This window comes from Zasmidium cellare (genome assembly GCF_010093935.1).
Source record: "Zasmidium cellare ATCC 36951 unplaced genomic scaffold M409scaffold_66, whole genome shotgun sequence".
NCBI lineage: Eukaryota > Fungi > Ascomycota > Dothideomycetes > Mycosphaerellales > Mycosphaerellaceae > Zasmidium > Zasmidium cellare.
Window position 1 is genome coordinate 70,422 of NW_022987010.1, and position 26,810 is coordinate 97,231.

The window sequence follows — 26,810 nt, forward strand, 5'->3', positions numbered from 1 at the left end:
GTGGGCGAGGCCAGCCAGCTGCCAGTCATCCGCCAAGCCCGAATGGATGCGCGGAAGATCACGAACGGGTCGCCCAAGACATTTTGTCGTCATGGCAATATCAATATTAAATCATCCAGTATACATAGGTACCGTTACATCTTCTTCACCACAACAATAATGAAATATCACAAGTTGGGAGATCTGTCTTGTTCACCATCACTAACTACTCCACGCTAACGGTACAGCACCAGGGTATCAAGCACAAGCAAGAATAGTCCAGCCATCCTCACAGCAATGTCATCCCATTACTTCCCCACCATCAAGGCCGCCGTGGAACCAGGCACAATGCCATGCTCCATCGTCGTGCCCATCGCCGCCGAGCCGCAGTACGATCCTTCTCAGACCTTACCCCGACCCGTGTGCAATGTCCGGTTGTTCCTGCTCCTCCAGAAGATGATGGTCGAGTAGATGGCCGAGGCGAGCCACAGCAGCATGTTGACGAGGTCTACCCAGACCGCGTTCTTCATTCGCTGCTGGCCGTGCTGCTCCGGGGTGGGCTTGGCGCCGATGTAGATGTTACCGAAGAGGCCGAAGAGAGCGGTCCAGAGGATGCTGTGAGAAAATGTTAGCCATGTTCAAGACAAGTGGGAGGGGAGAAGGGGGACAACGTACAAGAGAACCCAATCCCACGCGAAGAACTTCTCGCCAGGGATGAAGAAGCATGCGCCATAGATCAGGCAGGTCACAGCAGACATGCCGGCCACGACTTCGGCAAACACCCACTTGCCGTCGGTGTATGCGCCGGCCTTGTGTGCGTTGGCGAGGTCGACGCCGTAGAGCCCGGCGACGGTGATGGCCAGGATGAACTGCAGGAAGCGCAGCACTATGCGCGCCAGACCGCCTGCGACGCCGCCGTGGCCGCTGCGGGTGCGGACCATGTCGAAGACGCCCATGATGTTTGCTGGTTGTATGCGGTGTTTGCTTGGAGTATGCCGGATATCTCAAGCTCTTGAAAGGGATGCGAGGTGCGCCGTGGTGTTGCAGCAGGAAGTGCAAGATTGGTTGGGATCTGGATCTGGATCTGAGACTCGGGGTCGCGGCTGCTTGGACGAGGATGTGGGCGGTCTTATTAGGCGCGATTATCGAATTAGAACAAAGCCACTCTCGCAGGTCGGGTTCTTTATAAAGGCTGCTGGTGGGAATAGGGTCGGTTCGAGTGTGCCAGACACCGCCAACAATGCTGCAAACAAAGAAGAAGGACGAAGAGCAATGGGCAGCCGCGAACAATGTCAACAATGCGGGCTTTGTGGAATGAATGAAGCAGCGTACCGTGATCCTGTATCCTTTGTACCGCTCGGCACAATGACCTTTTCCTCGTACAAGGCTGTTCAACAACGACAGCCGCGCGCGAATGCTTCTCCCCCGGCGGATGATTTCTGAAGACGGGCGTGTCTCCTAACCGCGCGCAGATAGAGTTCACTGGTGCAGCGGACCCTGCTTTCGTTTCCGGGAAGCCACTGACGTTTGATGTCGCGGGTTGAGCAGGGGTCGTGATTGGCTGCGAGTGCTTCACTTGGGGAACTTCACATGTCAGCCGGCGCTTCGTCTCTGTCTCAGCAACATCACCATGTTTGAGAATGCATGTCTTGGCGCTGAGCGGGTGGTACGATGAGAGCATGTCCTTGGACGTTTGGCATGGTGGTTCTTGAACGGCATCGGGGAGCGGAGAATTTACGCAATCTACAACACTCTCCACGCTTGCCACTACTTGAGAGGCTCCAGGGTCACGACCTCCATCTCGAAGCCACGCAGTACGCCTTTCTCCAGACTCCAACCCGGATTCTTCTCCTTGTACTCCTCAGACTCGGCAAATGTCTTCCAATCCTGCTCGCTCTTCCATCCCACCAACACGACCAGAGGATGCCCCTTTTCGCCTTCAAATTCGACCTCCTCATGCGCTACACCAAGAGCTACGTCGACGAACCCAGTCTGCTGTGCTAGAACCTCTCGAAAGGCAAAAGCTTTCTCCATGAAGTCGGCGGGAGGCGTGCCTGCAAAGTAGAACGTGAGAACCTCGGTGACTGGAGCGGTTTGTGTCTGGAATGTGTTGTCAGCTCGGTTTGGTATCCCATCATGTGAGAAAGCTTCACATACATTGTGCAGTGCTTCCAGTGAAGGCTTGAAGTCGACATGCCACAGCGTGAAAGGACCAGCCACTTTCGACTTGAAATCCTCGACGAATGGCGGGAATATATCCGAAGCGTTGAACGCCTCGTGTGCCTCTACCGAATCCCAGTCTAACAAAGCTTCAGTGACTGGATCCTACACCTTTGTCGATGGAATACGTACCGAGAAATGCCCGCATCTGATTTGGCCTGCCATGTACGAAGCCCGAGAATACTCTGCCCACAGTTGGGAGTGGTTCGACGACTCGCAGGAGCTGCTGAGGGTTGGTATCGGGCTTGAAGGGCGCAGATAGGACTTCGGTGGCGGGCATGGCGTATCAAAGTCTTTCTAATGTTTGATGATTAGGTAAGATGGTATGGAAGAGCTGATACATCTTGGTGGTTGGACACTCAGGCATATATACCATGTGAGGACATTCTGGGATTACAGTCATCTTTGCCGGATTCGCATCAACATGAGGCCTAGCCACGCGTTCGCATCGAGACTTGAGCAGCTGATGATGAATATCACCCTCAAAGTCCCGAAGGCTGATGAACACCACGCCTACTTCCGGCTTTCTCGGCTTTCTTTCAAAGGCTGTCGGCTTGGGCGGATCGGCTTTCTTGAACGGCGTTTTAATAATCTCGTGCTCACGGCTCAAACATATCTTGTCAAGAGCTGACTCTGGGCTGTCCGACTTGTGGTCTCTTACGGCACCACTGAAGTCTCGGCACACTTTACGTTTGTAAATACTTTGCCACGAGACTCTCCAACGCTGGTTTCTCCCACTCATTCGACCGCCAGATTAAACGGAAAATTTGAACGGCAGTAATGCCAACACATCTACTCTTCAGAAAGCTATGAGGGGTACAAAACACGACAGTCGACCGACATGACTTGGGTGTCACCTCACAGAGGTGATTGGGGATAGAAACATCGTTTTGCTCCGGCGGCCAAGAATTAAGCGATGCGCTGATAAAGCCTCGCCAAACAGCATAGACCACTAGTCACTGCACACATACATCAAGCCAGTCCATGATGTTCTTTACGACATGCCACCTCTTTGCGCGAAACAAACGCTCAAAGATCATCCAAAGCCAACTCACAGACTCAGGCTTTCTAGGTTATGATCTCCCGCCGTCTCTACGCCACGCAAGCAAAGATGGCAGCTGCGAAAGCATCGACTTTCTCTCTGACCAAGACCTGGCATAAGGATACGTATGCGGCTATTGATCCTCGTGTCCGTCCCGAGTTGAAGCTTTCTGGAAAGACGGTGGTCATCTCAGGTGGTGGCTCAGGCATCGGCAAAGGCATGACACGAGCCTTCGCCGAAGCTGGAGCGTCCAAAATTGCAATTCTGGGTCGGCGAGATGCTGTGCTACAGCAGACGAAATCAGAGATTGAAGACGCAGTGCGAGGAGCAACGACCATCCAGACGAACGCCGTCGACATCCAAGATCTACCCGCCGTCAAGCGAGTCGCTGATGGAATCGGTCCCTGGGACGTCCTGCTAGCAAATGCGGGCTACCTCTCCGAACCAATGCCTCTCGTCGACGCAGATCCGGAGGAGTGGTGGAAGTCCTTCGAAGTCAACGTCAAAGGCGTGTTCAACCTCGCGCACTCCTTTCTCCCCAGCCGTCGGGAAGGCTCAACTCTCATCGTTGTGAGTGCGGGATCCATCCAAATCGACGCCATGGCGAAGAACTACTCGGTGTATAATTCTAGCAAGTTTGCGGAAGTCAAGTTATTGGAGATTTTGGGGAAGGAAGAGGAGGATTTGCATGTTGTGACGATGCATCCTGGTGTTGGTAAGTGCCCCCCACCAATTGCCCTTTCATCAAGTCTTGAAACTGATCGTCCCAGTATAATAAGCACCGAAATGGCCACAAAATCTAGCCGTGGCAAAACCGGCGGTCCCCCCATATCTTTCGGCACCGTCGACCTCCCTTCGCATTTCGCCGTCTGGCTCTGTAGTCCCGAAGCCAGGTTCCTCAGGGGGAGATTCGTCTGGTGCAATTGGGATGTGGAGGAGTTGCTTGCGAAGAAGACGCAGATTGAGGGTTCGTTGTTGTTGACGGCGAATTGTATTGGGTGGCCTTATTCTGCTTGAGAGTGAGATGCTTGTGTTTGGCTTTGGCGAAGATGGCGAGGCTGTGGAAGTACGTTCTACAAAGTGGATCGCTTGACGATGGATAGACAGGCCTCCATACGGTCCTGGTGTTTCGATCCTGACGATGCAGCGCGGCGCCCAGCGAGCAGACTTTCCAACGTGATAGAATATAGATCGAATTCTGGAGAAAAAAAAAAACCAAGAGCAGGGCAATTGAGCAAAATCTTTCACCTCATGCATTACTCTTGCTGAGCCTACGAAGATGTTCCTCGTGTTCAGCCAAGCAGCTTTCCGGGGTAGAGAAATCACATCCTTGAGCCTCGCGAACCTCGACCCCAGTTCTCAATAGTTCGTACACGAACAGCCCTTTGCAGGACAAATAACAGCTGAGTTTAAGTCAGCAAGCCTTTCGGTTCATCACGTCCAGCCTCGAGGTAACCCACATGGATATTTGACACAGCCTGACCATCCCGTCTCACGGCAATTTTGACCACTTGATCCACAATGGTGGCTTCGCAAGGGCCGGTGTACTCGGGGTATTCGCCATATTGGGAGCAGTCGCTTTGACGTTCGAAGATTGCTGTGGATGAGGTGAGAGCCGCGAGGGCGAGGATGGTGCTGAGTATGAGACGCATGGTGGCAGAGTAATAGGATGTCCGTTTTTGAGATGGCTTGTGGGAGAAGGTGAATGGCTAGATCTTAGTTGGGGCTGGCAGCTCTACTTGTATGCCATTAGGAAGATGCTGATCGGAGACTTGGCTTCTGTGTAGCCTTTTCGTTACCAAGATATTTGTTCCCCTAATGACCTATGCCACAAGCCTCACAGGTTGCACCAAGTCCGGTGAGCAATGCTTTCGTGGCGCTGCCAACATCGACTAGAGTGACCGCTCTCGAGAATGACGTTACACGGTGCTACCAAGCTCATCGAATGGGTTTAGGTTCTGGCGCTCAGTGCCTGGCGCCAAGGACTTCGTCTTGACGACAAAGGTGGCTGTTGGCTTGACCAAAGTCACAGCCTTGGCAGTTGCCCAGACTTGTCGTTCTTTCGATGCACGGCACAGGTTAAGAAACTTTCAGGGCGCCTCGGCCAAATTGATACTCTCGTCTCTGAGAGGCATGGTGGTTTTCTTCAAGTTACCTGCTGTTCTTAACCAAGAGAGCTTCTTGTTTGAATTGAGGAAAGACGACCGTGAAGTAGATGATGATAGAGGATGGGATCTTATGACATATACCGAGCGCTTAACAGCTTCGATTGGATTTCCCACTGTGTCAAGGACTTGAACAGCCTACTTCTGTACTCATTTCCCAAAAAGCTTCTGTGGGTTCTTCACCGTCAACAGTTGCCATTCTTCGTCGGTAAGCCACCTCCTCAAGCTCGTCAGCCAAGCTCTGTCGTCTATTTGGAGAAAAGGTACTTCCTGCAGCGCCTCTTCCTTTGACCTGAGTGACATTCTTGGGGTGTGTGGCCTGAGGAATGTCAGATCACGAAAGATACATCGTTGCATTAGATGCGTGCAACTTACCAGTCGCTACCCCAGACCACTCTGTGAGGATTTGCGTTGACAAGGGCTTGCACGATCTCTTCCATGTCCTCGTAGTATGGTGCGGCATCCGAGCAACGATACGGTGCGCTGAGTTTAATCCAGAAATTCTGCCCCTTTAACAACTTCACAATCGCTTTGATCCCGGGCTGCGTAGCAACTTCTTCGTCGTTGGAGAGTTTACTCTTCGCTTTCAACAAAGCGTGGTGGTCCACTACCACATTCACTGGTAATGTAGGTATCAACGAGGCTAGACTTTCCCAGTTAGATGCGTTCAACTGCAGAAACCCGAGACTCCACTTCCAAGGCGCAATGCGTGCACTATAGAACTTCAACATCTCAATCTGCTTCTCAAGATCCATCATTGCTCCTTGAGAGTACAGGTCGAGCCTGATTCCCCTGACCCCTGCGTTATGGAGTTCAGTGATCTCGGCATCGGTGGTTGTCCGTGAGAGGACAGCCACGCCAGTGGTACGATCCTGACCCAGGTCGGCGAGAAACACTTTCAATGGGGTGCAGTTGTCCTTATAAGAGAGGCCATTGACGAGAACAGAGCGAGATAATCCAAGGCTTTGTCTGAACGCCTCGTATTGGTCTACTGAGGCACGAAGGGGCGTCATATGGCGATCCGCTGAGTATGGATGTGTCTCGGCTATGTGCTATGTAAGTTTGGAAAATCGCTTTTTCCAGATTAAGGATTAGGGAGGTTCTCACGTTCGAAGATGTGGTGATGGGTGTCGTATGCACCTTCTGGTAGTAAGTCTCCCGCCATTTTGTCCGTCAGCTTGCATATGGAAATGGTCGATTTTGCAAAGATGAAGACTCAAGATACTAAAAGAAGGAAAGATTAGAAAGTGATTGTCGCTCCCTCAATCGGATGGGACATGGCTTTAGGAAGCCGAAGACGGAGCCTATTGGCAGTTCACATGTCGTTGACTGCATCGGATCCGATGGGGGCTTCCTATGGGAAGGAGAGCTCCGTCCGGCTTGCGGAGGACGCCGTCCATTGTGATCCGCCTTTGCGTGCTGCGCTTTTTTCCACGAGAATGCCAATCAAAGCTTCACGGAACCAAATCCCACAACATTGGCTTCTAGCAGAATCTGCTTCTACTCTGTTTCTCGCATGAAAAGCTTGCAAACCCTATTGCAAACATGGCGAGCGTTCGGAGCTCTGTATTACTGGATGTGGATCGACTAAGCTGCAGGCGATTTGCGAGGAGCCTCTCCTACCACAGGCGGAATCATGCAAGTCATGCGGGAACGACTAATAAGTCTCAACACCGAGCGTGGACACATCCTGACGGCGTGCCTTTGAGCAACCTGGAGCCTGATCGGTTCCTACCCTATCCTCGCCTGCAAGAAGGACTCCGCGAAGTCCGCAGACGCATCACCAAACCACTATCACTGTCTCAGAAGATACTTTACAGCCACCTCTGGGAACCCGAGACGCAAGATGTCACGCCACTCAAATCTTTCCTCAAGCTCCGTCCAGACAGGGCTGCGTGCCACGATGCGACAGCGACAATGGCGTTGTTGCAGTTCATATCAGCAGGACTATCCAAGACGGCGATTCCAACCAGCATTCATAGCGACCACTTGATCGTTGCAGAGCACGGCGATGAGATTGATTTGGAGAATGCAAGACAGCAGCACCGTGAAGTATACGAGTTCCTAGGCTCGGCTTCCAAGCGGTATGGAATCGGCTATTGGAAGGCAGGATCTAGAATCATTCATACGATCATAGTTGAGAACTATGCTTTGTGAATATTCACTCTATCGCTATCCTTCATCCAGTGTGCTGATGTTGTGCAGCCCAGGTGGCCTTATAATCGGCACGGACTCTCACACACCCAATGCTGGAGGCCTTGGTATGCTGGGCGTTGGTGTTGGTGGCTCAGATGCCGTGGACGCCATGGCCGGCATGCCTTGGGAACTGCAGTGTCCAAAGATTGCAGGCGTCAGGCTCACAGGAAGACTAAGGGGCTGGGCTAGTTCCAAAGGTAGGGATTATTGCAATTTTCAGGATTGCTTGATTTTGACTAATAACAACAGACATAATTCTGAAACTCGCCGGCATCCTCACCGTATCAGGTGGCAAAAGCAAAGTCATCGAGATCTTTGGCCCAGGCGTGGAAACACTAAAGGCAACAGCCATGGCTACTGTGTGCAACATGTCTGCCGAAGTTGGCTCGACGTCTTGCATATTCCCATTCACAGATGCTATGACGAGTTATCTAGCAGCCACAGATCGAACATACATTGCTGATGCGGCTCGCCAAAACATGAACCTGGTTGTGCCAGACGAAGGCAGTGATCACCACTACGACGAAGTCTATGAGATCGACCTCGACAAACTCGAGCCTCACATCAACGGTCCCTTCACGCCTGATCTTTCGCATCCTCTCTCTCAATTTGCTGGTAACGTCAACGCAAGCTCATGGCCGCTGCAGCTTTCTCAAGCAATGGTAGGAAGCTGTACGAACTCCTCGTATGAGGATTTGAAGAAGGTTGCCAATATGGTCAAGAAGGCATCTTCGGCAGGGTTGCAGCCCAAGGTTCCAATGCTGGTCACGGCTGGTAGCGAGAAGATTCAAGCCACCGTGAGGAAGGAAGGTATACTAAACGAAATAGAGAACGCCGGTGCGACTGTCTTGAGTACCTCATGTGGGCCTTGTGTTGGACAGTGGAACAGAGAAGGAGCTGAACTTGTGAGTACTTCACCCCATACGACGAATCCCTTGCTAATGTACTCGTAGCGGGAACCGAATTCTGTTATCAGCTCTTACAATCGTAACTTTGTAGGTCGGCACGACGGGAACCCAGCCACACACTCGTTCGTCTCCTCACCAGAGATCGTTACTGCATTTGCATACGCTGGAACTTTGGACTTTAACCCTGTTCGTGACTCCATCATTACACCTTCAGGTGCGCCCTTCAAGTTCTCGTCGCCTACAGCCGACGAGCTGCCCGTCTCTTTCTCAGGGGGCGAGACGTTCTATCAAGCGCCAGGGGCCGATGGCTCATCTGTTGACATGGCAATTTCGCCCGAAAGCGACAGGCTTCAACTTCTGACTCCATTTGAACCTTGGAAAGTTGGATACTCGGAAGACATGGCGATCCTAATCAAGGTGAAAGGCGAGTATCTCCCCAAGCAGATGATTGCCGTTTCACAGCTGATTGATCTTAGGCAAATGCACGACAGATCACATCTCACCAGCTGGCCCTTGGTACAACTATCGCGGCCACCTGGAGAACATCTCGAATAACTTGCTTAACGCTGCTGACAACGGCTTCATCAAAGCCGCAGCACAAACTCGAGGACATGCCATAAATCAAATTACCGGAGCGACCGAAACAGTGCCGGAGGTTGCAAAGTCGTATAAGGAAGCCGGCGTGAAGTGGTGCATTATCGGAGACACCAACTACGGCGAAGGCTCCAGCCGTGAGCACGCAGCTCTGGAGCCTCGCTTTCTCGGGGGCGTGGCGGTGATTGCAAGGAGCTTCGCCCGAATCCATGAATCGAATCTGAAAAAGCAGGGAATACTCGCACTGACTTTTGCGCATCCTCTCGATTATGACAGGCTCCAGCCTGACGATAAAGTCAGCGTGCTAGGGGTGGAAAGCATAGAGCCAGGGAAGCAGCTGTCGATGCTGGTGCGAAGCCGCGATGGGACAACGTGGCACGCAATGTTGGATCACTCGTATCAGGCTGGGCAAATACCATGGATCATGCATGGCTCGGCGTTGAATTACATGAGAAGCATAGGATCTCAGTCATAAAGCTGGAAGATGTTCTTGCAAGCAGTCTCCTATCGCATCCACGTTCTCTTTTCTCTTTGTACTTGGCACTGCATATATTGTAGTCTGGTTTTGCAAGGCAGTATCTCACGATTGAATGTTCCTAATTGTCTTCCTGCTTAATCTTCTTAATCTGTACTTTTATAGCGCGGCCTTGCTCGGTTCGGCTTGTATAGCTTTTACTCAGCTCTGTCATTCGACGTTCGATGCAACTACAAAGTGAATAGAGTTGGTCTTTCCTCACGTCCCTCATGCTCGACCAGCACCTTCGCGTTCGCTCGGCGAAGGGACCATTTCATGACCATGCAAGTCATAACGCTCAGTACCGCGAATGCCATCATCAGAATCATAGCAAGTACGTATCTTGGAGCGTCCTGAGCGCGGAAGAAATATGGACTCCAGATGTTGCCCAGCTGGGCCAAAGGTTTATGAGGGCAATTGCGGCTGCTTTCTTCTCCGGGCTTTGATTGAGGGTGGAGGAGGCCCAGCTAAAGACAGTGGCATTGGTGGAGAAGGTACCACCGATGAAGAGAAACGACGCGAAATACCGCACCGCGATGTTGAGTGTGGCGACCGATATGATGAAGCCAACCACCGCGACTAACATCGGTATGGATATGTGCCAGCCTCTTTCTTGGAATTTGTCGCTTGACAAAGCCACCCCATATGCTACGAAGGTAGCCAAGATATATGGTGGTGCCGTGAGTACGAGAGTGAGGGTCGTTGAGCCGAGATTGAAACCCTTCACGATGGTGGGATAGAAATAGTTGAAGCCGTATGCGGAGTGATTGGCAGTCAACATCAGGACCTATGTGCCGTGGTTAGAATCTCTAAATTTTTGTTCCATTGATTTCGAAGCAAAGGGTACTCACAAAGATCCACATTCTGTAGTCAATAACCGCAAGCTTCAGACCGTACCACAACGAGTGGGACTCTTCGGGCGCAGACACTCGGTCTCGCTGGAGACGCAGTACAGCTACGCGTTTCTCCTCCTCTGTGAAGAGCCATTTACCCAGACCAGAAGCTTTATCTGGAAAGTCGGGCAGGAGAAAGACTGCGAGTAGTCCGAAGAAGAAGCTCATCGAGCTCTCGATGATGAACAGCCTATGTCTAGACTCAGCAGCCTGCACTTGAAAATGGGACTCAGGTGGTGATTTCGGGTAACATACCAACGCCAACCGGCGATCCCTAGGGAGCCGTCCAAGTTCGCAAACACACCAGCGGCAATGAGACCGGAGAAGGCTGTTGCGAGAATAAGTCCAGAGTAAAGAATCGATGTTCGGAACGCAAGCTCTCTTTTCGTGTACCACGAGGAAAGAAGGAATACTACCTTTGCATCGCACAGAACCTTTCAGCGTTCTCCTCTTCACAGACATCGGCCACGCTCGTAACATACCCCTGGAAAGAAGGGCGCTTCTGCAATGCCAAGCAGGAAACGTATCGCTATCAGGTCGTCGAAATTTCGCGCTGCGGCGGTACAGCCTGACAATACCGACCAGATGCAGACCCAGAATGGCAAGTACAGTGAAGGCCGGACTCGAGTGAGGATCATATTACTCGGTAGCTGCATGAGGACGTATCTTCAACACGTCAGAGCAGCGTCTATTGCGCGGTCTTTCAACGCCACTCACCCAACATTGAGAATGGAGATTGCGGTGTTGAACTGGTCATCGTGCATTCCCAGATCCTTCTCGAAACCGCCGAGCTTTGCTTGGCTGTAGAGACATCAGCACGTATCTCAAGAGCTGTTGCGGCTATGCCAAAGCAACGACTTACCTGATGTTGTTTCGATCTAAATAGTTAAACATGTACAAGATCCAGATACACGGCATCATTGTGCAGTCCAGCTTTCGGACGAGGCTGCGAGAATGACGACGAAAGCTTTCATCGTCCACATCGGTAGCAGCATTGAGGGTATTCGTCGACTGAACGAACTCCCGCAGTTCACAAGTCTCCCCTTTTTTCAATTCGTTTTCCGCCATGTTGACTTGGGCAGCAACAGTGAGACAGGAGAGTCTTACGTGGTCGAGAAAGTAGTAAAGGTTCGACTAAGCAAACCGCTAGTCGCTTAGAGTGAAGATCGAGAGAGTCAGCTATCTATTGAATATGATTATCGAATCAAAGTGATTGGTGTTACCAGGCACGCTGCAGGTGAAGCGGAGATCTCCAGAAAGGGTCGCGTCGTAACAGGGAGGACTCCATACTCCCCAGTTGGGGATGTGGCGATGTCGGCCACGGCGCAAGACATTCCCTACTCGGTAGACGGCGACGGTGGATGGCGACGTTTACATTTAGCGTCCCGAAAGTAGCCCAAAGATGTCCATCAGATGATACGTTTGAAGAGGGGAAACCGCGAGTTGCCATGAAGCTGCCACAGTCTTGGCTATTCTGAGTTCATTCTTCTGCCTATGCCACCAATGGCTCTGTGATACGCTCGTCAGGAAAACAAGATGATGTCGTATCGCTGCTTCCTCTTCGCGCCAAGTGCTACTGAGCTGTCCTTGGTGCTGACCAGCTAATTCCGTACTCCACTGATAGCGCTAAAAAAGAGTGATCCACGCTCAAATCCGAGAATGAACCCCTTGTTGAACTGTTAGACGGCATCACGCACTACGAGAGTATCGATGAACCAATCTCTCGCAGCCTCAATGGCTTTTGACTTGGACTCCATGTACGGAGAGAAGTGATGGCCTTTGATTTTGATGAGAGATTTCGGCTCTTTTGCCAGCTCATAAGCCCACACCTGGCCTGGTAGTGTATCATCTTCGGCGAAGACAAAGCGTACTGGGACTGGAGAGATGCGCGAGATCAAACTCGACACGTCCATCAGTACAGTGGGCGAGTAGCTTTGCAACGTGATCCGATTATAGAAACTTCGACGCTCTCCCATCGTCAAGGATTCAATGAAGCTCTGCTTGATATCATCTCCAGACCCTCTCACGAAATGGACGTACTGAGGCTCGTCGCCTCTCATTTTGTTCATTCGATCTTTTGCCAGATCGGAGCGGAAGCCCACGAGGTCGTCGTCATATCCGGCCATCCGAGCTGCACTTGATTCTGTCCAGTAGATCAATGGAGCTTGTGCAAGAACCGATTTGACCCTCTTATCAACGGCGGCAATAGCGAGAGCATCACGACCTCCCAGACTGGTACCCCAGATGCCTAGGCGCTGTGCATCGGTTTCCGGCAGACTTAGCGCGTATGTTATTGCGTCTTGCCAGTTCTGCAAGCGTCCCAGATGTGATACTTCTTCCCTTGGCATACCCTCGCTGTCGCCAAAATTGCGATAGTCGAAAGAAAGTCCTGCTATGCCGGCTTGAGCCAATGCTTCGGCCGTCTCTGGTATCGCCCATTCCTTCAGGCCTCCGAACCCATGGCCGAAGACAACAATTGGATGCTTCTTTGCAGGACTGCTGCAGCTGGAAGGGGAGAACAGTGTGCCGCGGATCCGTAGACCGTCTGAGAAGAAATCTACCGGGCGTTGACTGACTGTGGTCATGGTGGCAAAATCGATTATCTTTGCCCAAAGTTTCCAAGGAATATAATTCTGCTCATTTATACCAAGCGTTGTCACTGGTTGTGGTCACCTAATGCGATCTTACTGAAGACATTGGAGACAGAAACCACTCCAAAAGGGGCGTCAGGCTTAACACCGGACCCACTCCGCGTTCTCCGTGCTCCAATCCTTTTCAGGTCCGCGAAGTCCGAAGTCTACGACTTGCAGCTTATCTCGACTCGTATCCCCGGAATCCCTCCTCATTTGGTCCTGCTAGCATCGCAGACATGGTGAGACGTCGAGACGAGCGTGCACGTGCAAGAATACCTCCGTCATGTTGGCCTTGCCGTCGTAGAAAGTACTTCCTCGTACCTTTAGATTGCAAGGACTCAAGACTTGACGCTGACTTATTGGTCAAGATTGAAGTGCGATCGGGGCCTACCTGCATGTTCCAATTGCGTCCACAGAGGAAATATCACTGCCTGCCAGTACGCTTCTGCCCGCCCGAGCACCCCGACACGGCAATCTTCGTCACCAAGCACTAGCGATGTTGTGCCACCTGAGGTTCTCGGACCTGCGTTGAACAAGCTTGCCAACCTTGAGCGAATCGTACTAGAGCTCGTCAGCAATCAGAAACCCCGAGACGAGGGCAGGGACGAGCAAGACACGCATAGTAGCGCCTTACCAGCCGTCCAGCACTGGACACGACAGTCGGTGGACGAAGCTCGTTGGGATTCAGTCTTTCATGATGTACGATGCCAACATGTCTTGGTCAGTCGCCTGAACTGACAATTACCATCATCAGATCCAGGAGGTTCGTGCGTACCTTCACGCACAGCATGAACGATATGAGGAGAACAACAAAGCAACTTTGCCACTCCTACCGTTCTCAGAGGATCCCGCACCTACACTACTGCTTGGCTCTAGTAGAAATGCCAGCAGAGCAGAAATCGTTCTGGGTCTACCTTCGAAAGAGTCTTGCGACGTGATGATTGCAAGGTTCTTCTCGCATCTATATCCGCCTCTCTGTCAGTTATGTCCCCGTGTCCCTGTATCAAGAAAGTTAACCAAAGCTGCAGACATTCTCCACGAACTGAGCTTTCGAAACCAGTATGAGCATTTTTGGCAAGATCCTGATAGCACGACGACCGTCTGGATTGCTGTTTTGTTTGCCATCTTGCGAATCGCTAGCCTTGATTACCTGCGCGAAGATGACGAGCCTACACATTTCAAAGGGAAATGCCAGGGCCTTGCCGTCGCCTATCGCCAGCGTTTGGCTGACTGCTTGGTCCATGCGGACTATCTGCAGCCCCACGAGTTCCTCATCGAGGCACTCATACTACACCAGTACGGAGAATATGTCTCTAGCAGAGATGCAAAGTCCAGTATATGGGTGCTTACCGGGACTATCATTCGACTGGCGATGAGAATGGGCTATCATCAATCGTCACAACCTACTTTATGCCAGTCACCATTCAAGGTTGGTCCTTCTCCCCGATCGCGCCGTAGGATCTACTACGCTAACATAAACACGTCCGAAGGCGGAGATGCGGCGAAGGGCATGGGCATACCTGCGACAATCAGATATCATGATGTCGTTCCAGATGGGCCTACCATCAATGGTTGACTTACACAGCCAGCCAATCGACTTACCACGCAATATGCACGACGACGATACTTTCCACGAAGGTTGCTCCACGCTGGCTCCCGTGCAGCCTGATTCGGAACCGACTAAGATCTCCTATCTCATTGCAAAGACTAAATTGGCTTTTGGATTCGCCCAGGCACTTGTTGAAGTCAACCGCAAGCCCAGTATCGACTGCCAGAGACTGTTGGAGATAGACCGCGAGCTGAGACAGACGTACGAGGCTGTTCCTGAATACTACAAACTCGGCCGATTGCAGAGTCAGGACTCATTTGTACTCTGCTCTGCTCGCTTCAGCCTCGCTGCAATCCATTACAAGTCTCTGTGTGTCATTCACAGCCACTTTATCGGCCGAGAGACGAAAGACAGCAAACATTTGTACTCTACAAAAGTGTGTCTGACCTCTGCACTTTCAATACTTCGGATGCAGGCCACTCAAGATCAAGTCCTTTCCATCGATGGGCGTTTCGGGAAACTCACCAACTACCAAACTTCCTTGGCGATACACGACTACCTGCTGGCCGCAGCTATAATCAGCACCTATCTATTCTTCAACTTAGGCCTGGGTGGAACTTCTACACCACGAACGTCCAAGACCAGCACTAGCTCCCAAGGTCTACCGTCAAACATGGAAATGATCAAAGCTTTAGGGAACAGTGCAAGGATTTTCCACTCCACGCGAGACCAGAGTGTGGACGCCTGGAAAGCTGCCGATGTGCTTGGTGTAATCTCGAAAAGATTTCTGGGCGTAACTGGGGTCTCACGGGATGTTGCAATACACACTGGCTCATTCCGAAGACCGCAACAGCCTCCAATGCCCCCTTCACAAGGATGCAATCGAACCTCGACGACATTTGAGAGGTCAAGTGTTGAGGATTGTCAGACGTTTCCTCCTCAATTCAGTGATTGGCGATGGACACCTGAACAATCCCGTGGGGAGAAACGCATGCGAAACAGTCACGGCGAAATATCGACGTCTACAAATAGCTCACTGCCTCTTGCCGTGAGCGTTGCTGGTAGCTCTTGGCCGCTGGAGGGTAATATGAGCGGTAATCGCATTGATTCGGAGGCGGACGTGACCGCATATTCTCATTTGTTTACCACTCCCCCTGATGATACCCTCCAGGGTTTTGAAGCAGACGAAGGGGACAAACAACGAGACGTCAACCAGCTCTCGGCATTCGTTCAAGGCGATTTCACAAATGACTTACCGTCAGCATGGTTTCAGGACGACTTGCTACCCACCCTGGACATCAATCAACCGTTGTCAACCCTGTGGACCCTCAACAACTCTGGTATTCATCCTGGCGCAATTCCTGAACTGTAACGGGAAACGCTAGTTCAATTGTTTCATTGGCGCAAGACACATCACAAGAATATCTCCAAACACCCCCCCAACCCAAGTGGCCTTCATTGGTATGTACGCATTAGACATTCATGATTTCGGGATTTCCCACAACCCATGCCGGTGTGATGGTCAACCTCTTGATTCTCCAAAGTTCTCCATCTCTCACAATCTGAGCAGCGTACTGGTTGCCGAATAGGTAGTAGTCTTGAAACTCAGGAGAAGGTCCTTCGCCGCGGCGAAAATGCTGAGCGAGCACGCAAGTTGTCAATTCAGCCGAGTCTCCTTGGACGGTGCATCGTATGTTGGTCGCACTGTGCGTTGTGTCGAGTGGCTTTCCAACGGCGTCCATAAGGACTTTCACAATAGCATCCCTCCCTTCCGCGATTCCACGCTCCATGCCAACTTTCCGGAATGGTGTAAGGTCCATGATAGAGTCTTTGGTGAGAGATGAGGCCGAAAGCTCAGCATCTCCTTGGTCTAGTGCACACACAAAGCGTATGACTGCATCTATTGCAGCCTCGCGGTCTGTCAGGCCACCGGCGTTGGGCATATTGTTGTGAGAGCTCGCTCCTTTGGATTCTTCGGCTTGAATGCTATCCAATTGCGTGTGTAAAGCCTTTGAGTGATAACAGCAGTCAGATGGTCCCTCTTTTGTGCAGGCTTTTGAACTCCACCGTAAGTAGTGACAGACTCCGCACAGCGGCGGACTTCACGACACTCGCTCCGCGATCTCCGTTGCTTGACAGCCCGGGCTCGGTCAAAGGAGAACTTGAGCGATGAGAAGGTTTCCATAAACATACATCGAACCCGAAGTCTTACAAGATCCGTCAAGTCCGCTCAGGTGCTGTGCTAATGCTGCCATTATTAGTGTACTCAACTTTGGCAGACTGGTGATACACCCTACGACTAGATGAGCGCCCCTCATCTGCTGCCAACATGGAGGTGTTGAACGCAAGGACGACGTTAGATAGAACGAGAAGTGCGTATGATGGAGCGAATGAAGTTAGGACGACTAGAGCTGGTCCTTCCCTACCAAAGGACTAATTAAGCCCCTTCTGCAACCATTGCACACTCTCGAGCGCATATGTATGTAGAACGGCAGCCAGATGTTTCACCAAGGCATTTCAAGCCCATCGTATTGATTCATTCCCTTGTGCCCTTCCCAGCCCGGCACTCGGATACAGAGGAACTTGCCATTGTCTGTTCTATCACTTCTGAGCACTATATCTCTGATCGCCTTGCCGCCAACTTCAAGATCAATATCGGCATTCTGGCCGCCCAGGTCAGTCTTGATCCACTGCGGTGTATTGTCAGCCGTGGCCCTGCCACATGTTCGAAGGTGTCGTAGCCCTACCCCTGGTGAGAGTGCTATGAAGGTAAAGTCCTCCTTGTCAAACTCCAACGCATATTGGACAGTAAGCATGTTCATTGCTGCCTTGGACATTTTGTATGAGTATGTAGTCGCCCACTGGTATGTGTCGTACCGGGTAATGGACCCTAATGCACTCGACCTTTGTGTCCTCAGCAAGGCGAGATAGATTGCCAAACATCAGAAACAGAACTTACATGTTCACTACTTTTCTGTGGCCTCCTTTTCGTAGTAGCGGAATGAAGGCCGTTGTCACAGCGTGAGCGCTACCGACGTTGGCGTTCATCACATCCAGCAATTCTTGGTTCGTCATTGAACAGATGCCGCTGGGGCACTCCACAGCCGTGCCCGCGTTGTTCACCAGTATGTCCAAGCCGCGTCCTTGCAGTACGGCTTCGATGTCTTTCGAGGCCTGTGTCGCACGCGAGAGGTCGGACAAGTCCTCAATCATGACGTTTGTAAGACGATCCGGAGACGAATTCACGAGCTCTTGCAGGCCAGGAGTGGGCTGGCTTCGCGTCACCGCGAAGACCTTGTCGATCGTGGCTGCGGGTAAATCCAGCAGTTGCTTCACAAGCTCGAGTCCCAGGCCTCGGGAGGCACCAGTCACGAGAATCGTCGCCATAGTGGGTGAGAGTTGGAACGTCAGCAGGCAGAGAAAGGTGCTGATACTTCTACACTCACAAGCTAAGAACTTCACATCTGCTGTCGTGCCGTTCTTCACTTCGGCCAGCACAGGCAGCATATAGTACAATGGAGCTCTAGCATTTCGCTGATGTGAGTCAGACGCTCTGATTACATTCAACAGAAACGGAGATCACGGAGCAGGTCGGAGATAGACATGTTCGACAGGACTCGCCAAGACCTACCGCAGCAGCTACTGCTTCATACAAAGTCAGAGTCAAAGATCACGAATGAAAGTGCAATGGTCGTTCAACGAAATTGTGATGTTGAAATCGTTTGACATGCTATGCCAGCGTCGGCAAAGGCTGCAAGGCTGCCACGAAGGCCCCTGCTCGTTAATTACTCAGTCCTCGCCACCATACCAATGTGACCGCAATACGTCATGTGCATACGATTATTCACAATATCTCTCCTTCATCTTGCTCTGCGTGATGGCAAATTTCCGCCAAGTCTTTACAAGACACGAAATTCCAACAAGCTGCGAGGTCGTCGCTGAGAGAAAGAAGAGGCCAAGCGCGGGGCGCATACGAGTATGGCCATGTTCTTGTGGAAGCTCTGCAATGGCATTTTGTAGCGGCTCCTCATGTGCCTTGAGCACGCCATGAATTTTGATGGAATCTCAAGTGGGGACCCTTCCATGCAACAGAAAGATCGACAAGGCTTCTCCAGGACTGCTAAAGACTTGCATGAACTGAGTTGGTATTTTCAACCTGGAGCCCTAGTCTTTAGCTGTCCTATTCTTCGGTCGGTTGCTGTACGCAGTCACTCGTGCGAGGGAAACACCGAGCTGTGAGGAGTGGTGAAGCTCCAACGCCGCATGCAGGTACGAAGATGTCGACACATGAACAACACATCGAAGCAGGCACCCAAGCCCCACCCAACCAATAAATACGGAGCTTTGGATGCACGGCATGCAGCTTCAGCTCACCCCATAGGCTACGCCATTGACCGGTTGGAAGCTCAGGCAGCTTCGAGGCAACCCGAGACAGTTTGGTCCTAGGGCGGCCTCAGAAAGTCCAATCATTCAAAAAGCGCCTGAAGCCTGCAAGTTGTAACAGTCCTGGTCACAAAATTTCTGGAATTCTTGTGCACCGGGTACGTCAACTCTCTCACCGCAAGCCATGTCGTTCCTGCCCAAGAAGAAGAAGTCGAGGCCGATGTCCTCTTCAGTCCCGCCACCTCCTCCGGATCCTTTCCAAAACTTGAATCTCGGGCATCTTGACGCTGTCTTGAATAACACCATGGTTCCCAATAACTCAGAAGATGACGATGATGATTCCAAAACAGTCAAGGAGGAAGACTTGGCGTTTGATCGTGGCATGCGGAAGGAGGTCAAGTCTCTGTATCGAGAGGACTATCGGCATCCTTGGGCGGAATGGACACCAGACAACGACAAAATGGACGCCGAAAGGTTGAAGAACTCGAAATTTGCGGTGGTTGGCAGATGGGAGATGGATACGGATAGCGACGGAGGATTGGCTTTGCACTCTATTACAGTGCAGAGCCCCATTCTGAAAAAGCTGTTAGAGACAGTCTTCAAGGGCTACAAAGGGGTAGAAACCAAAATGAAGATGAAGGAACTAACATTTTCGAAGCCATTCAATGAGTTCTACTACCGCTGGGAACAGTATCAGGAGCTATGCCAACACGAATCAGAACGAGACGAAGTGGCCAAAGAACACATCTCGCTCCTCAACAGCATTGTCGAACCAGAGATTCAACCGCACGTTGAGCATGCGAAGGAACTCAAGGAAGAAGGCAGTGTGACTTTCGACTATCTATGGGTACTCTTCCCGCCAGACTGCGAGATCTTCGCCCAGATCGATAGGCAAGATCGCATTCTGCGGCTCGCCAGCTCAACATACCTTCGCACACAATGTGGCATTGTGTTTCAGCTCAAGGCAAAATACATTACCTACGATGGGACCGACTTTGGCTGGGCGAGCGAAACTTTTCAGATTAACGCTTTTGAGGGCTACCGCAAAGTACTGGAACTGTCGGTTGTGCCTCTGAGTGCGTTTCAGGATGATATGAAAACTCAGCTCGTGAAGAGAGTGGAAGACCGTGGGAGAGCGTTCGAAAGTTTGAAAGGCTGGCATTACTTGAGCTACAACGGCTCTGTTGATCCCGCAGACGAGAAATTGAGGAAACAGAAGGTAGGCTCACTGGCTTTGATGCTCGAAGAGGTATTGTTCTGACATCACGAGCTCTTAGGTTTACAATGGCCGCGTTGTCATTGACGCCGATCTCTATCATTCCCAGGACATCGACGAAGATGTCGTCCTTGAGCCGCTGCACAGTCTCTCCAACACTTTTGATAAGACGATCACAAAATCCATGGATGATCCGTTCGCAGATTTGAACTTCATACCGCCGCCGCTGCCTGACCCGTTTGCGTTCCTTCCTGGCTTTGGTGGACAACGTAAAAAGAAGAATAACAAGGACGACGATGGCAAGGAACGGCAGGTCGAGCTGAACAACGAGCATTACAGGTTCTGCGATGCTAGTGTGAAGGGATACTGCCTGACCTCTAAGCAATGGGGTAAGTTATGAAAACTGCATAGGTCAAGATCTTTGAGAAGCCAACAAAACTGACGAATGGGTGCAGTCAAGATGCTTGTTGACAATGTTGACGAAATCAAATGGAACACGGCATCGTTCAAGCGACTCGTGCTACCCAGTGACTATAAAGAGCTCATCTTAGCCTTTGTCGACAGCCACCTCTCGCAAGGGGATAGCTTTGATGATATTGTGCAAGGGAAGGGGAGAGGAATCGTCATTCTACTGAGCGGCGTTCCTGGAGTGGGGAAGACACTCACTGCAGAGGCCGGTGAGATGCTGTCGTTTTAGTACGAACCAGGACATTTTCGCTAACATGCCATCCACAGTTGCTGAAGAGATGAAGAAGCCGCTCTACTCCATGAGCGCCGGCCAGCTTGGTTTCGACGCCGACACTGTCGAAATCCGCTTACGCAGCGTTCTCGAAATCTGCACCAAATGGCGAGCCGTGCTTCTCATCGACGAATGCGATGTCTTCCTAGAGCAGCGCCAAATCTCGGACATCCACCGCAACAAGCTCGTCGCCGTCTTCCTTCGTCTGCTCGAATACTATCAGGGCTGCATGTTCCTGACGACCAACCGTGTCGCGACATTCGACTTGGCGTTCAAGTCTCGTATCGATCTCATCATTGACTATCCAAAGCTCACGCCGTCGGCGAAGAAGCAGATCTGGCAGACGTTTGTGAAGCCGTCGGAAGAGTTTCCTCGGAATGATAGCACCATCACCGAGGAGGAGCTGGACGTGCTGGCGAAAATCGATATCAATGGCAGAGAGATCAAGAATTTGGTCAAGACGGGCAGGCTTCTTGCCAAGAGGAAAGGGGAGGTCTTGGGTATGCAGCACTTGAGGACTGTGCTGGGAGTGCAGACTGGCGGGCCGGCGATTGAGGATACAGAAGAAGTCTATCCACCCCTTGATTGATATCCATAGGTAATCGAATGTGTCTGTTCAGTGACTATTGAAATATGAGTCAGTGTGATCAGTGCGGATGAGTTCTGGAGACGCTCAGGGAGTTCAGGGGGGATGGAAACACAAGACAATTCTATCGACTCCAAGATTCGATTTGAACATGCCCGAGCCTTGCCAACACCAGCCTCGAAGTCTAATCATTGACCTCACAGGCGATCATTCTCCTTGGCGAACGGTGGAGCTGCCTGACGATTGGCGCGCTCCGGCCCCTCTCAGCTGATGCTCGGACGGCACCTTCTGAAGTGTCACCGGTATGCGCTGGCACAACGACGTCGGTACTCAGTCACGGGCTGCATCCTCGATGCAGCTGTCGACATCCATCTTCGACTACATACTCTGAGTCTTTGAGGGTCTAGCCAGTCTTGGCTGCCAGCTAAGTTGATAATCGACATGCGACTACTCCACTTAATGACTCTGGAGCTCAGAGAATTTTTCAACGAGGACGCTCCACCGTACGCGATTCTGTCGCACCGCTGGGGCAAGAGCGAAGTATCCTACAAAGAAATGCGCAAGAGGCCTAATCTGAAGGACCACCCTGGGATGGCCAAGATTGAGGACTTCTGCGCGTTCGCGAGGATCGACACCCGACGAGGGACGAACCAGAGGGGGTAAATCAGCTGAAGCCGGTTGGATGGGGTTGGATTGATACATGTTGTATCGACAAGTCCAGCAGCGCCGAGCTCTCAGAAGCGATAAAATCCATGTTTGTCTGGTACAGGGGCTCCGATTTTTGTTGTGTACACCTCGCAGATGTTTCCTGCGCCTCAGGGACAGAGCAGGCTTTCATAGAGAGCGAATGGTTTACTCGAGGATGGACACTACAAGAACTCATTGCACCGACGACAGTCCTCTTCTGTGATGCCTCATGGAGACTCCTGGGTCATAAGTGCAGCCATGCCCCAACTTCTTGCCAGGAGCACGGACAAGGAAAATTCCTCAACGCACAGATCTCGCACGCCACAAACATTCGCATAAGATATCTGCAGGACCCACAAGCATACACGAAGGCAAGCATAGCTTGTCGTATGAGCTGGATGTCGGAGAGAAAGACAACGAGGGTAGAAGACATTGCCTATTGCTTGCTAGGCATTTTCGATGTGCATATGCCACCCTTGTATGGGGAGGGTCACCATACGTTCCGGCGTCTACAGGAGGAAATCATCCGGAACTTCGACGATCAGTCCATATTTGCTTGGTTCAACGTGGACAGATATATGGATTACTGGGCCGTCCAGGATTGCACTTTAATGGCAACGCCGATACTAGCTGATCATCCTGCAGACTTCGTCTTTTCGGGGAGTGTCTCAAGGCCTCAACACGCCCCAGATTCCCAATATGCCGTTACCAATAATGGTCTGGAGATTCGAGCCGTAACCCAGGAATACGAAACAGGCAAATCTCACAAGATTGTCCTAACGCTAGATCTTAACTGCATAGGAGGTCCGAAACTGCCCCTTGACTTCAATCGCCTAGGAAGACGAACACCAAACACTCGCATTGCGATCATGAAGGTTGGTGCTGGACTACATGATCTCATGCGACTCCATGTTCCACCCCACTTTTCAGCATCGGAGCTGGGTGATCTCGTAGTTAAGGGTGAGAGCGAGAGACTAATGTATGTCAAGACGGAAGGCGCTCCACACAGCTTCTCGTTCGACGGGGACTGCTTGACCCAACAGATATGCGGTAGCGGCGATGAAGGATTCAATCCATACAGAAGGTATCCACCCGTCAGTATGAAAACGCCGATACATATGTAACTGCAGACACGTACTTGTGTGTACGCCAAATTCGATAGTGCATATTATCAGAGTCTCGCCTTCCCATCCCAAACCTCCGCCGCAGCATTACTGATACACAACTTGCCCGTCTCCTTGACCTTCGCCCGATAAATCACCTTGCCACCATCTTTCCACATCTCCGTGACAATTGTCTGACCAGGAAGTATAACCCCAGCAAACCTGACCTTGAAGTTCTTCATCGGACCAAAAGTCTCGAAGATGTGCTTGCCCGTGATTCCGAATGTCGCCAAGCCGTGCAGAATAGGGGTGTCGAAGCCGCCTACTTTTGAGAATTCGGGATCGATGTGTAAGGGGTTGCGGTCTCCCATGAGGCGGTAGATGGCCGCGAGATCCTCGGACGTCTTTTCTTCGACGATGTGATCTGCCTTGCGATTCGGTGGGTTGTTGACAGCATTTGCAGGCCCGCGGTCAGGGGGTGTCTTCTGCCCACCGAAGTTGCCGCTACCTCGGACGAAGAGGACGCTTTCATTGTAGAAGATAGGCTTGCCGGTCGAGTCTGTGATATCCTGGCCACGGCGAACGATTGTGGCATTACCCTTGTCGATTACTTCGATGAGCTTTGTCGATGTCTTGAGTGTGGCCGAAGTTGGGATCGGCCACTGCAGGACCTGGAGGAACTGTTCTCCGTGCAGCATCCGTCGTTGATCGTAGTTAGGAACGATGTCGTTGAGGGTCCAAGGAGCTTTGGAGAAGTAAGCTGGGACCACACCGAATGTCGGTACTGCGGTGAAGTTCTTGTTCCCTTCGAACACAAGATGGAGATCCTTCCGCTTAGCGCCAATACCGAGATTGTAAAGGATGATATCTCGCTCGGTGTAGCTGTATTCAACAGGCTCTGGTGGAGCACTGATTGCTGCTTGGATCTTGGACGTGTATCTACGGTTCTTCGCGCGGTCTTCTTGCGAGATACCGGGAATCTGCAAGTGTGTCAGCGTAGGTTCCTCAACAAGCTACCAAACCCCAGTCACATACCATGCCGCTGTTAAAAGCATTGCCGTTGGTGTACTTTGAACCTTCTGCTGGGCTCTCCGGATTGTCGGCTTGCTCGTCGAATCGAATGATCTTAGGAAACGCCTGCCCAGTCGTCAATGATTGTATGACCTTGGAGAGAAGCGTTGACAAACCTCAGCGACCATCTCAAGAGTGACGCTTTGATAACCCTTCTTGAACTCAAAGTCAACGCCCTTAGTTCGTTGCCAGCGTGTGCTCGCGAACCAGCCAGCCCCAGCTTCGAACGTGTGACCCGTTGCCGGTGGCTTTTCACTACAGAGTACCGCCACAAGTGGAGCTACGTATTCTGGCTTCAGGCTCTGTACTTCTCGCCCTGGCCAGATGGTCCGAGTCATGTTGGTGCCGGCCGAGCGGGCCACGACGTTGACGATTACGTTGTATTTCATGCCTTCTCGGGCTGTGGTCCTAGTGAAGCCGACAATGCCTGATTTCTATGGACTCTCAGTCATGGTTCTCTGAAAAGCTCAATGTCCGACTTACCGCTGCGGCATAGTTCGCTTGTCCGAAGTTACCATAGATTCCCGACGTAGAAGTGATATTGACGATGCGTCCATACTTTTGCTTGACCATCAATGGCAGGGCAGCTCGAGTAATCTTATACGTGCCGTTCAGATGGACATCAATGACCTGATGCCATTGCGTGTCGGTCATGTTGACGAAGGCCTTGTCTCGAAGAATGCCGGCGTTGTTCACAACCTTTGAGATCCAATCAGCTTCAGCTCCAGTCTCACAACACTCAACTCACGATGTCAATACGTCCAAAAGCATCAATGACTGCTTTGACGACCATGTCGCCTCTCTCGACTGACACGTCACACGACTTGGCCTCACCACCCATGGCGTTGATCTCGTCAGCCACGGCATATGCGTTTTGAACATCATTGATCATCAATTTGGCCCCCAGCTTGGCCAGTTGTATAGCATACGCTCTGCCCAGACCAGCCCCAGCGCCTGTCACCAGAGCAACCTTGCCCTTGATCCCCAAATCCGTAGTTGGAGGCTTGTTCGGAGGCTGAGTCCCAGCAGCGGTCAAATTGCCGATAAGATCTGCGGACTCGCTCGGATGATCTTTCAACGTGAAGTCGGTAATCTTTTTAAAGCCGGCAAGAACATGCTCAGGATGAAGATTCTCATCCGGCTTCAGGAGTAAGCCTCTCGACCTCTCCCATCGAATCTTGGAGAAGTGGCCAGCGCCAGCTTCGAAGATGCTGCCGTTCTCCTTGCAGCTCGGGTGCACGAGATAACCGACGAGAGGGACCACCCATTCGGGGCCCATCAAGTCCATCATCTCCTTTGGCCATACTGTCTGAGTCAAGCGACTGGCTGCCGCTGGAGCAATGATGTTGCTGTGAATGTTGTACTTTGCGCCTTCTTTGGCTAGAGTCTCGGCCAATCCGACGACACCGAATTTGGCGGCAGCGTAATTGCCCTGCCCAAAGTTGCCAAAGAGGCCCTGAAATGCATTAGCTTTCGATCTACAAGGTGTTTCTTACTTACTCACTGATGCTGATGTCGTCTGGATGACTCTGCCATACTTCTGCTTCCTAAAGTAGGGCCAAGCTGCCCGAGTCGTCTTGTATGCACCGTGTAGATGAACGTCGATGATAGCATTCCAGTCGTCGTCCTTCATATTACGGATAGTGATATCTCGCAGAATGCCGGCGTTGTTGATGAGTATATCGACACGGCCAAAGGCTTTGATCGCCGTCTCAATGATCTTGTCACCATTCTGCACAGCATTGTAATCGGCTACGGCCTCTGCTCCAGCCTTGGTCAATTCATCCACGACTTGATCGGCCACTGCTCCACTTCGCTGGTTGCCCTTGGCGTCGAATGTTCCACCAAGATCATTTACGACCACTTTAGCTCCTTTCGAAGCGAAGAACCTGGCGTAGGCTCGACCGAGACCTGCACCAGCGCCGGTGATGATGGCTACTTGGCCATCGTAGCGTAGTTCGGGTGCCATACTTTCAACAAAGCGGTAGTATCTGTCTCAACACCATTCGTGTTATGAGTTGCAAATATACCATATTGCTGACTCGGCCAAGCTGATGCATGGCATTCCCGAGAAGTGGGGTCGCAACCGTGGCATAGCCGTGCTACAGCCATCTTGAGGGAATGCCGCCGAGGGGCTCACATCATCCCGAGATCCTACATTCTAGGTAAAGTCGGGTATTTTCTGGCTTCTGGAGAAGTATTTTGATCTCCTCATGGCCCGGCATTGTTATTCAAGCGTTTCGCCATCAACAGTAGCCGGGGCGAATCGAGGAGTCCTGGCACGGCCAATTGCAAGATGCACTTAGAATGGCAAGCTTTCGAAGATCGTGAA

General features: G+C 51.5%; 12 protein-coding genes across 12 annotated transcripts; 5 read left to right on the plus strand and 7 right to left on the minus strand.

The window, feature by feature from the left end:
• Positions 1-380: 380 nt before the first annotated feature.
• Positions 381-935, minus strand: M409DRAFT_30531 (uncharacterized protein; the record flags this gene model as incomplete). Its single annotated transcript, XM_033809969.1, has 2 exons — positions 381-594; positions 655-935. The coding sequence occupies 2 exons, from the start codon at positions 933-935 to the stop codon at positions 381-383; spliced, it is 495 nt and encodes a 164-aa protein (XP_033659885.1).
• An 811-nt stretch (positions 936-1,746) lies between these two features.
• On the minus strand, positions 1,747-2,479 carry M409DRAFT_30532 (uncharacterized protein; the record flags this gene model as incomplete). Its single annotated transcript, XM_033809970.1, has 3 exons — positions 1,747-2,079; positions 2,137-2,279; positions 2,332-2,479. The coding sequence occupies 3 exons, from the start codon at positions 2,477-2,479 to the stop codon at positions 1,747-1,749; spliced, it is 624 nt and encodes a 207-aa protein (XP_033659886.1).
• Positions 2,480-3,310: 831 nt separating this feature from the next.
• Positions 3,311-4,258, plus strand: M409DRAFT_38018 (uncharacterized protein; the record flags this gene model as incomplete). The annotated part of the gene is made up of 2 exons (XM_033810846.1): positions 3,311-3,960; positions 4,021-4,258. 2 exons carry the CDS (start codon positions 3,311-3,313, stop codon positions 4,256-4,258), a joined length of 888 nt encoding a protein of 295 aa, XP_033659887.1.
• A 2,182-nt stretch (positions 4,259-6,440) lies between these two features.
• On the plus strand, positions 6,441-9,579 carry M409DRAFT_71344 (uncharacterized protein; the record flags this gene model as incomplete). Its single annotated transcript, XM_033819126.1, has 6 exons — positions 6,441-6,462; positions 7,085-7,559; positions 7,612-7,799; positions 7,852-8,507; positions 8,556-8,934; positions 8,987-9,579. 6 exons carry the CDS (start codon positions 6,441-6,443, stop codon positions 9,577-9,579), a joined length of 2,313 nt encoding a protein of 770 aa, XP_033659888.1.
• A 230-nt stretch (positions 9,580-9,809) lies between these two features.
• Positions 9,810-11,579, minus strand: M409DRAFT_71345 (uncharacterized protein; the record flags this gene model as incomplete). Its single annotated transcript, XM_033819127.1, has 7 exons — positions 9,810-10,010; positions 10,094-10,405; positions 10,470-10,701; positions 10,767-10,927; positions 10,994-11,177; positions 11,229-11,312; positions 11,374-11,579. 7 exons carry the CDS (start codon positions 11,577-11,579, stop codon positions 9,810-9,812), a joined length of 1,380 nt encoding a protein of 459 aa, XP_033659889.1.
• Positions 11,580-12,190: 611 nt separating this feature from the next.
• On the minus strand, positions 12,191-13,096 carry M409DRAFT_30537 (uncharacterized protein; the record flags this gene model as incomplete). Its single annotated transcript, XM_033809971.1, has 1 exon — positions 12,191-13,096. The coding sequence occupies one exon, from the start codon at positions 13,094-13,096 to the stop codon at positions 12,191-12,193; it is 906 nt and encodes a 301-aa protein (XP_033659890.1).
• A 311-nt stretch (positions 13,097-13,407) lies between these two features.
• M409DRAFT_34931 (uncharacterized protein) lies at positions 13,408-15,477 on the plus strand (the record flags this gene model as incomplete). Its single annotated transcript, XM_033810337.1, has 5 exons — positions 13,408-13,451; positions 13,513-13,843; positions 13,899-14,121; positions 14,173-14,573; positions 14,635-15,477. Coding segments are annotated over 5 exons (1,842 nt in total), but the record flags the coding sequence as incomplete, so codon positions are not given.
• A 688-nt stretch (positions 15,478-16,165) lies between these two features.
• M409DRAFT_30539 (uncharacterized protein) lies at positions 16,166-16,636 on the minus strand (the record flags this gene model as incomplete). Its single annotated transcript, XM_033809972.1, has 1 exon — positions 16,166-16,636. One exon carries the CDS (start codon positions 16,634-16,636, stop codon positions 16,166-16,168), a length of 471 nt encoding a protein of 156 aa, XP_033659892.1.
• A 561-nt stretch (positions 16,637-17,197) lies between these two features.
• Positions 17,198-18,080, minus strand: M409DRAFT_30540 (uncharacterized protein; the record flags this gene model as incomplete). The annotated part of the gene is made up of 3 exons (XM_033809973.1): positions 17,198-17,383; positions 17,441-17,597; positions 17,653-18,080. 3 exons carry the CDS (start codon positions 18,078-18,080, stop codon positions 17,198-17,200), a joined length of 771 nt encoding a protein of 256 aa, XP_033659893.1.
• Positions 18,081-19,380: 1,300 nt separating this feature from the next.
• Positions 19,381-21,620, plus strand: M409DRAFT_71347 (uncharacterized protein; the record flags this gene model as incomplete). The annotated part of the gene is made up of 4 exons (XM_033819128.1): positions 19,381-20,295; positions 20,354-20,681; positions 20,748-20,969; positions 21,028-21,620. 4 exons carry the CDS (start codon positions 19,381-19,383, stop codon positions 21,618-21,620), a joined length of 2,058 nt encoding a protein of 685 aa, XP_033659894.1.
• A 438-nt stretch (positions 21,621-22,058) lies between these two features.
• Positions 22,059-23,097, plus strand: M409DRAFT_71348 (uncharacterized protein; the record flags this gene model as incomplete). The annotated part of the gene is made up of 3 exons (XM_033819129.1): positions 22,059-22,232; positions 22,274-22,863; positions 23,037-23,097. The coding sequence occupies 3 exons, from the start codon at positions 22,059-22,061 to the stop codon at positions 23,095-23,097; spliced, it is 825 nt and encodes a 274-aa protein (XP_033659895.1).
• Positions 23,098-23,475: 378 nt separating this feature from the next.
• On the minus strand, positions 23,476-26,447 carry M409DRAFT_30542 (uncharacterized protein; the record flags this gene model as incomplete). The annotated part of the gene is made up of 6 exons (XM_033809974.1): positions 23,476-24,387; positions 24,443-24,544; positions 24,595-24,912; positions 24,962-25,177; positions 25,227-25,934; positions 25,983-26,447. The coding sequence occupies 6 exons, from the start codon at positions 26,445-26,447 to the stop codon at positions 23,476-23,478; spliced, it is 2,721 nt and encodes a 906-aa protein (XP_033659896.1).
• Positions 26,448-26,810: the final 363 nt, after the last annotated feature.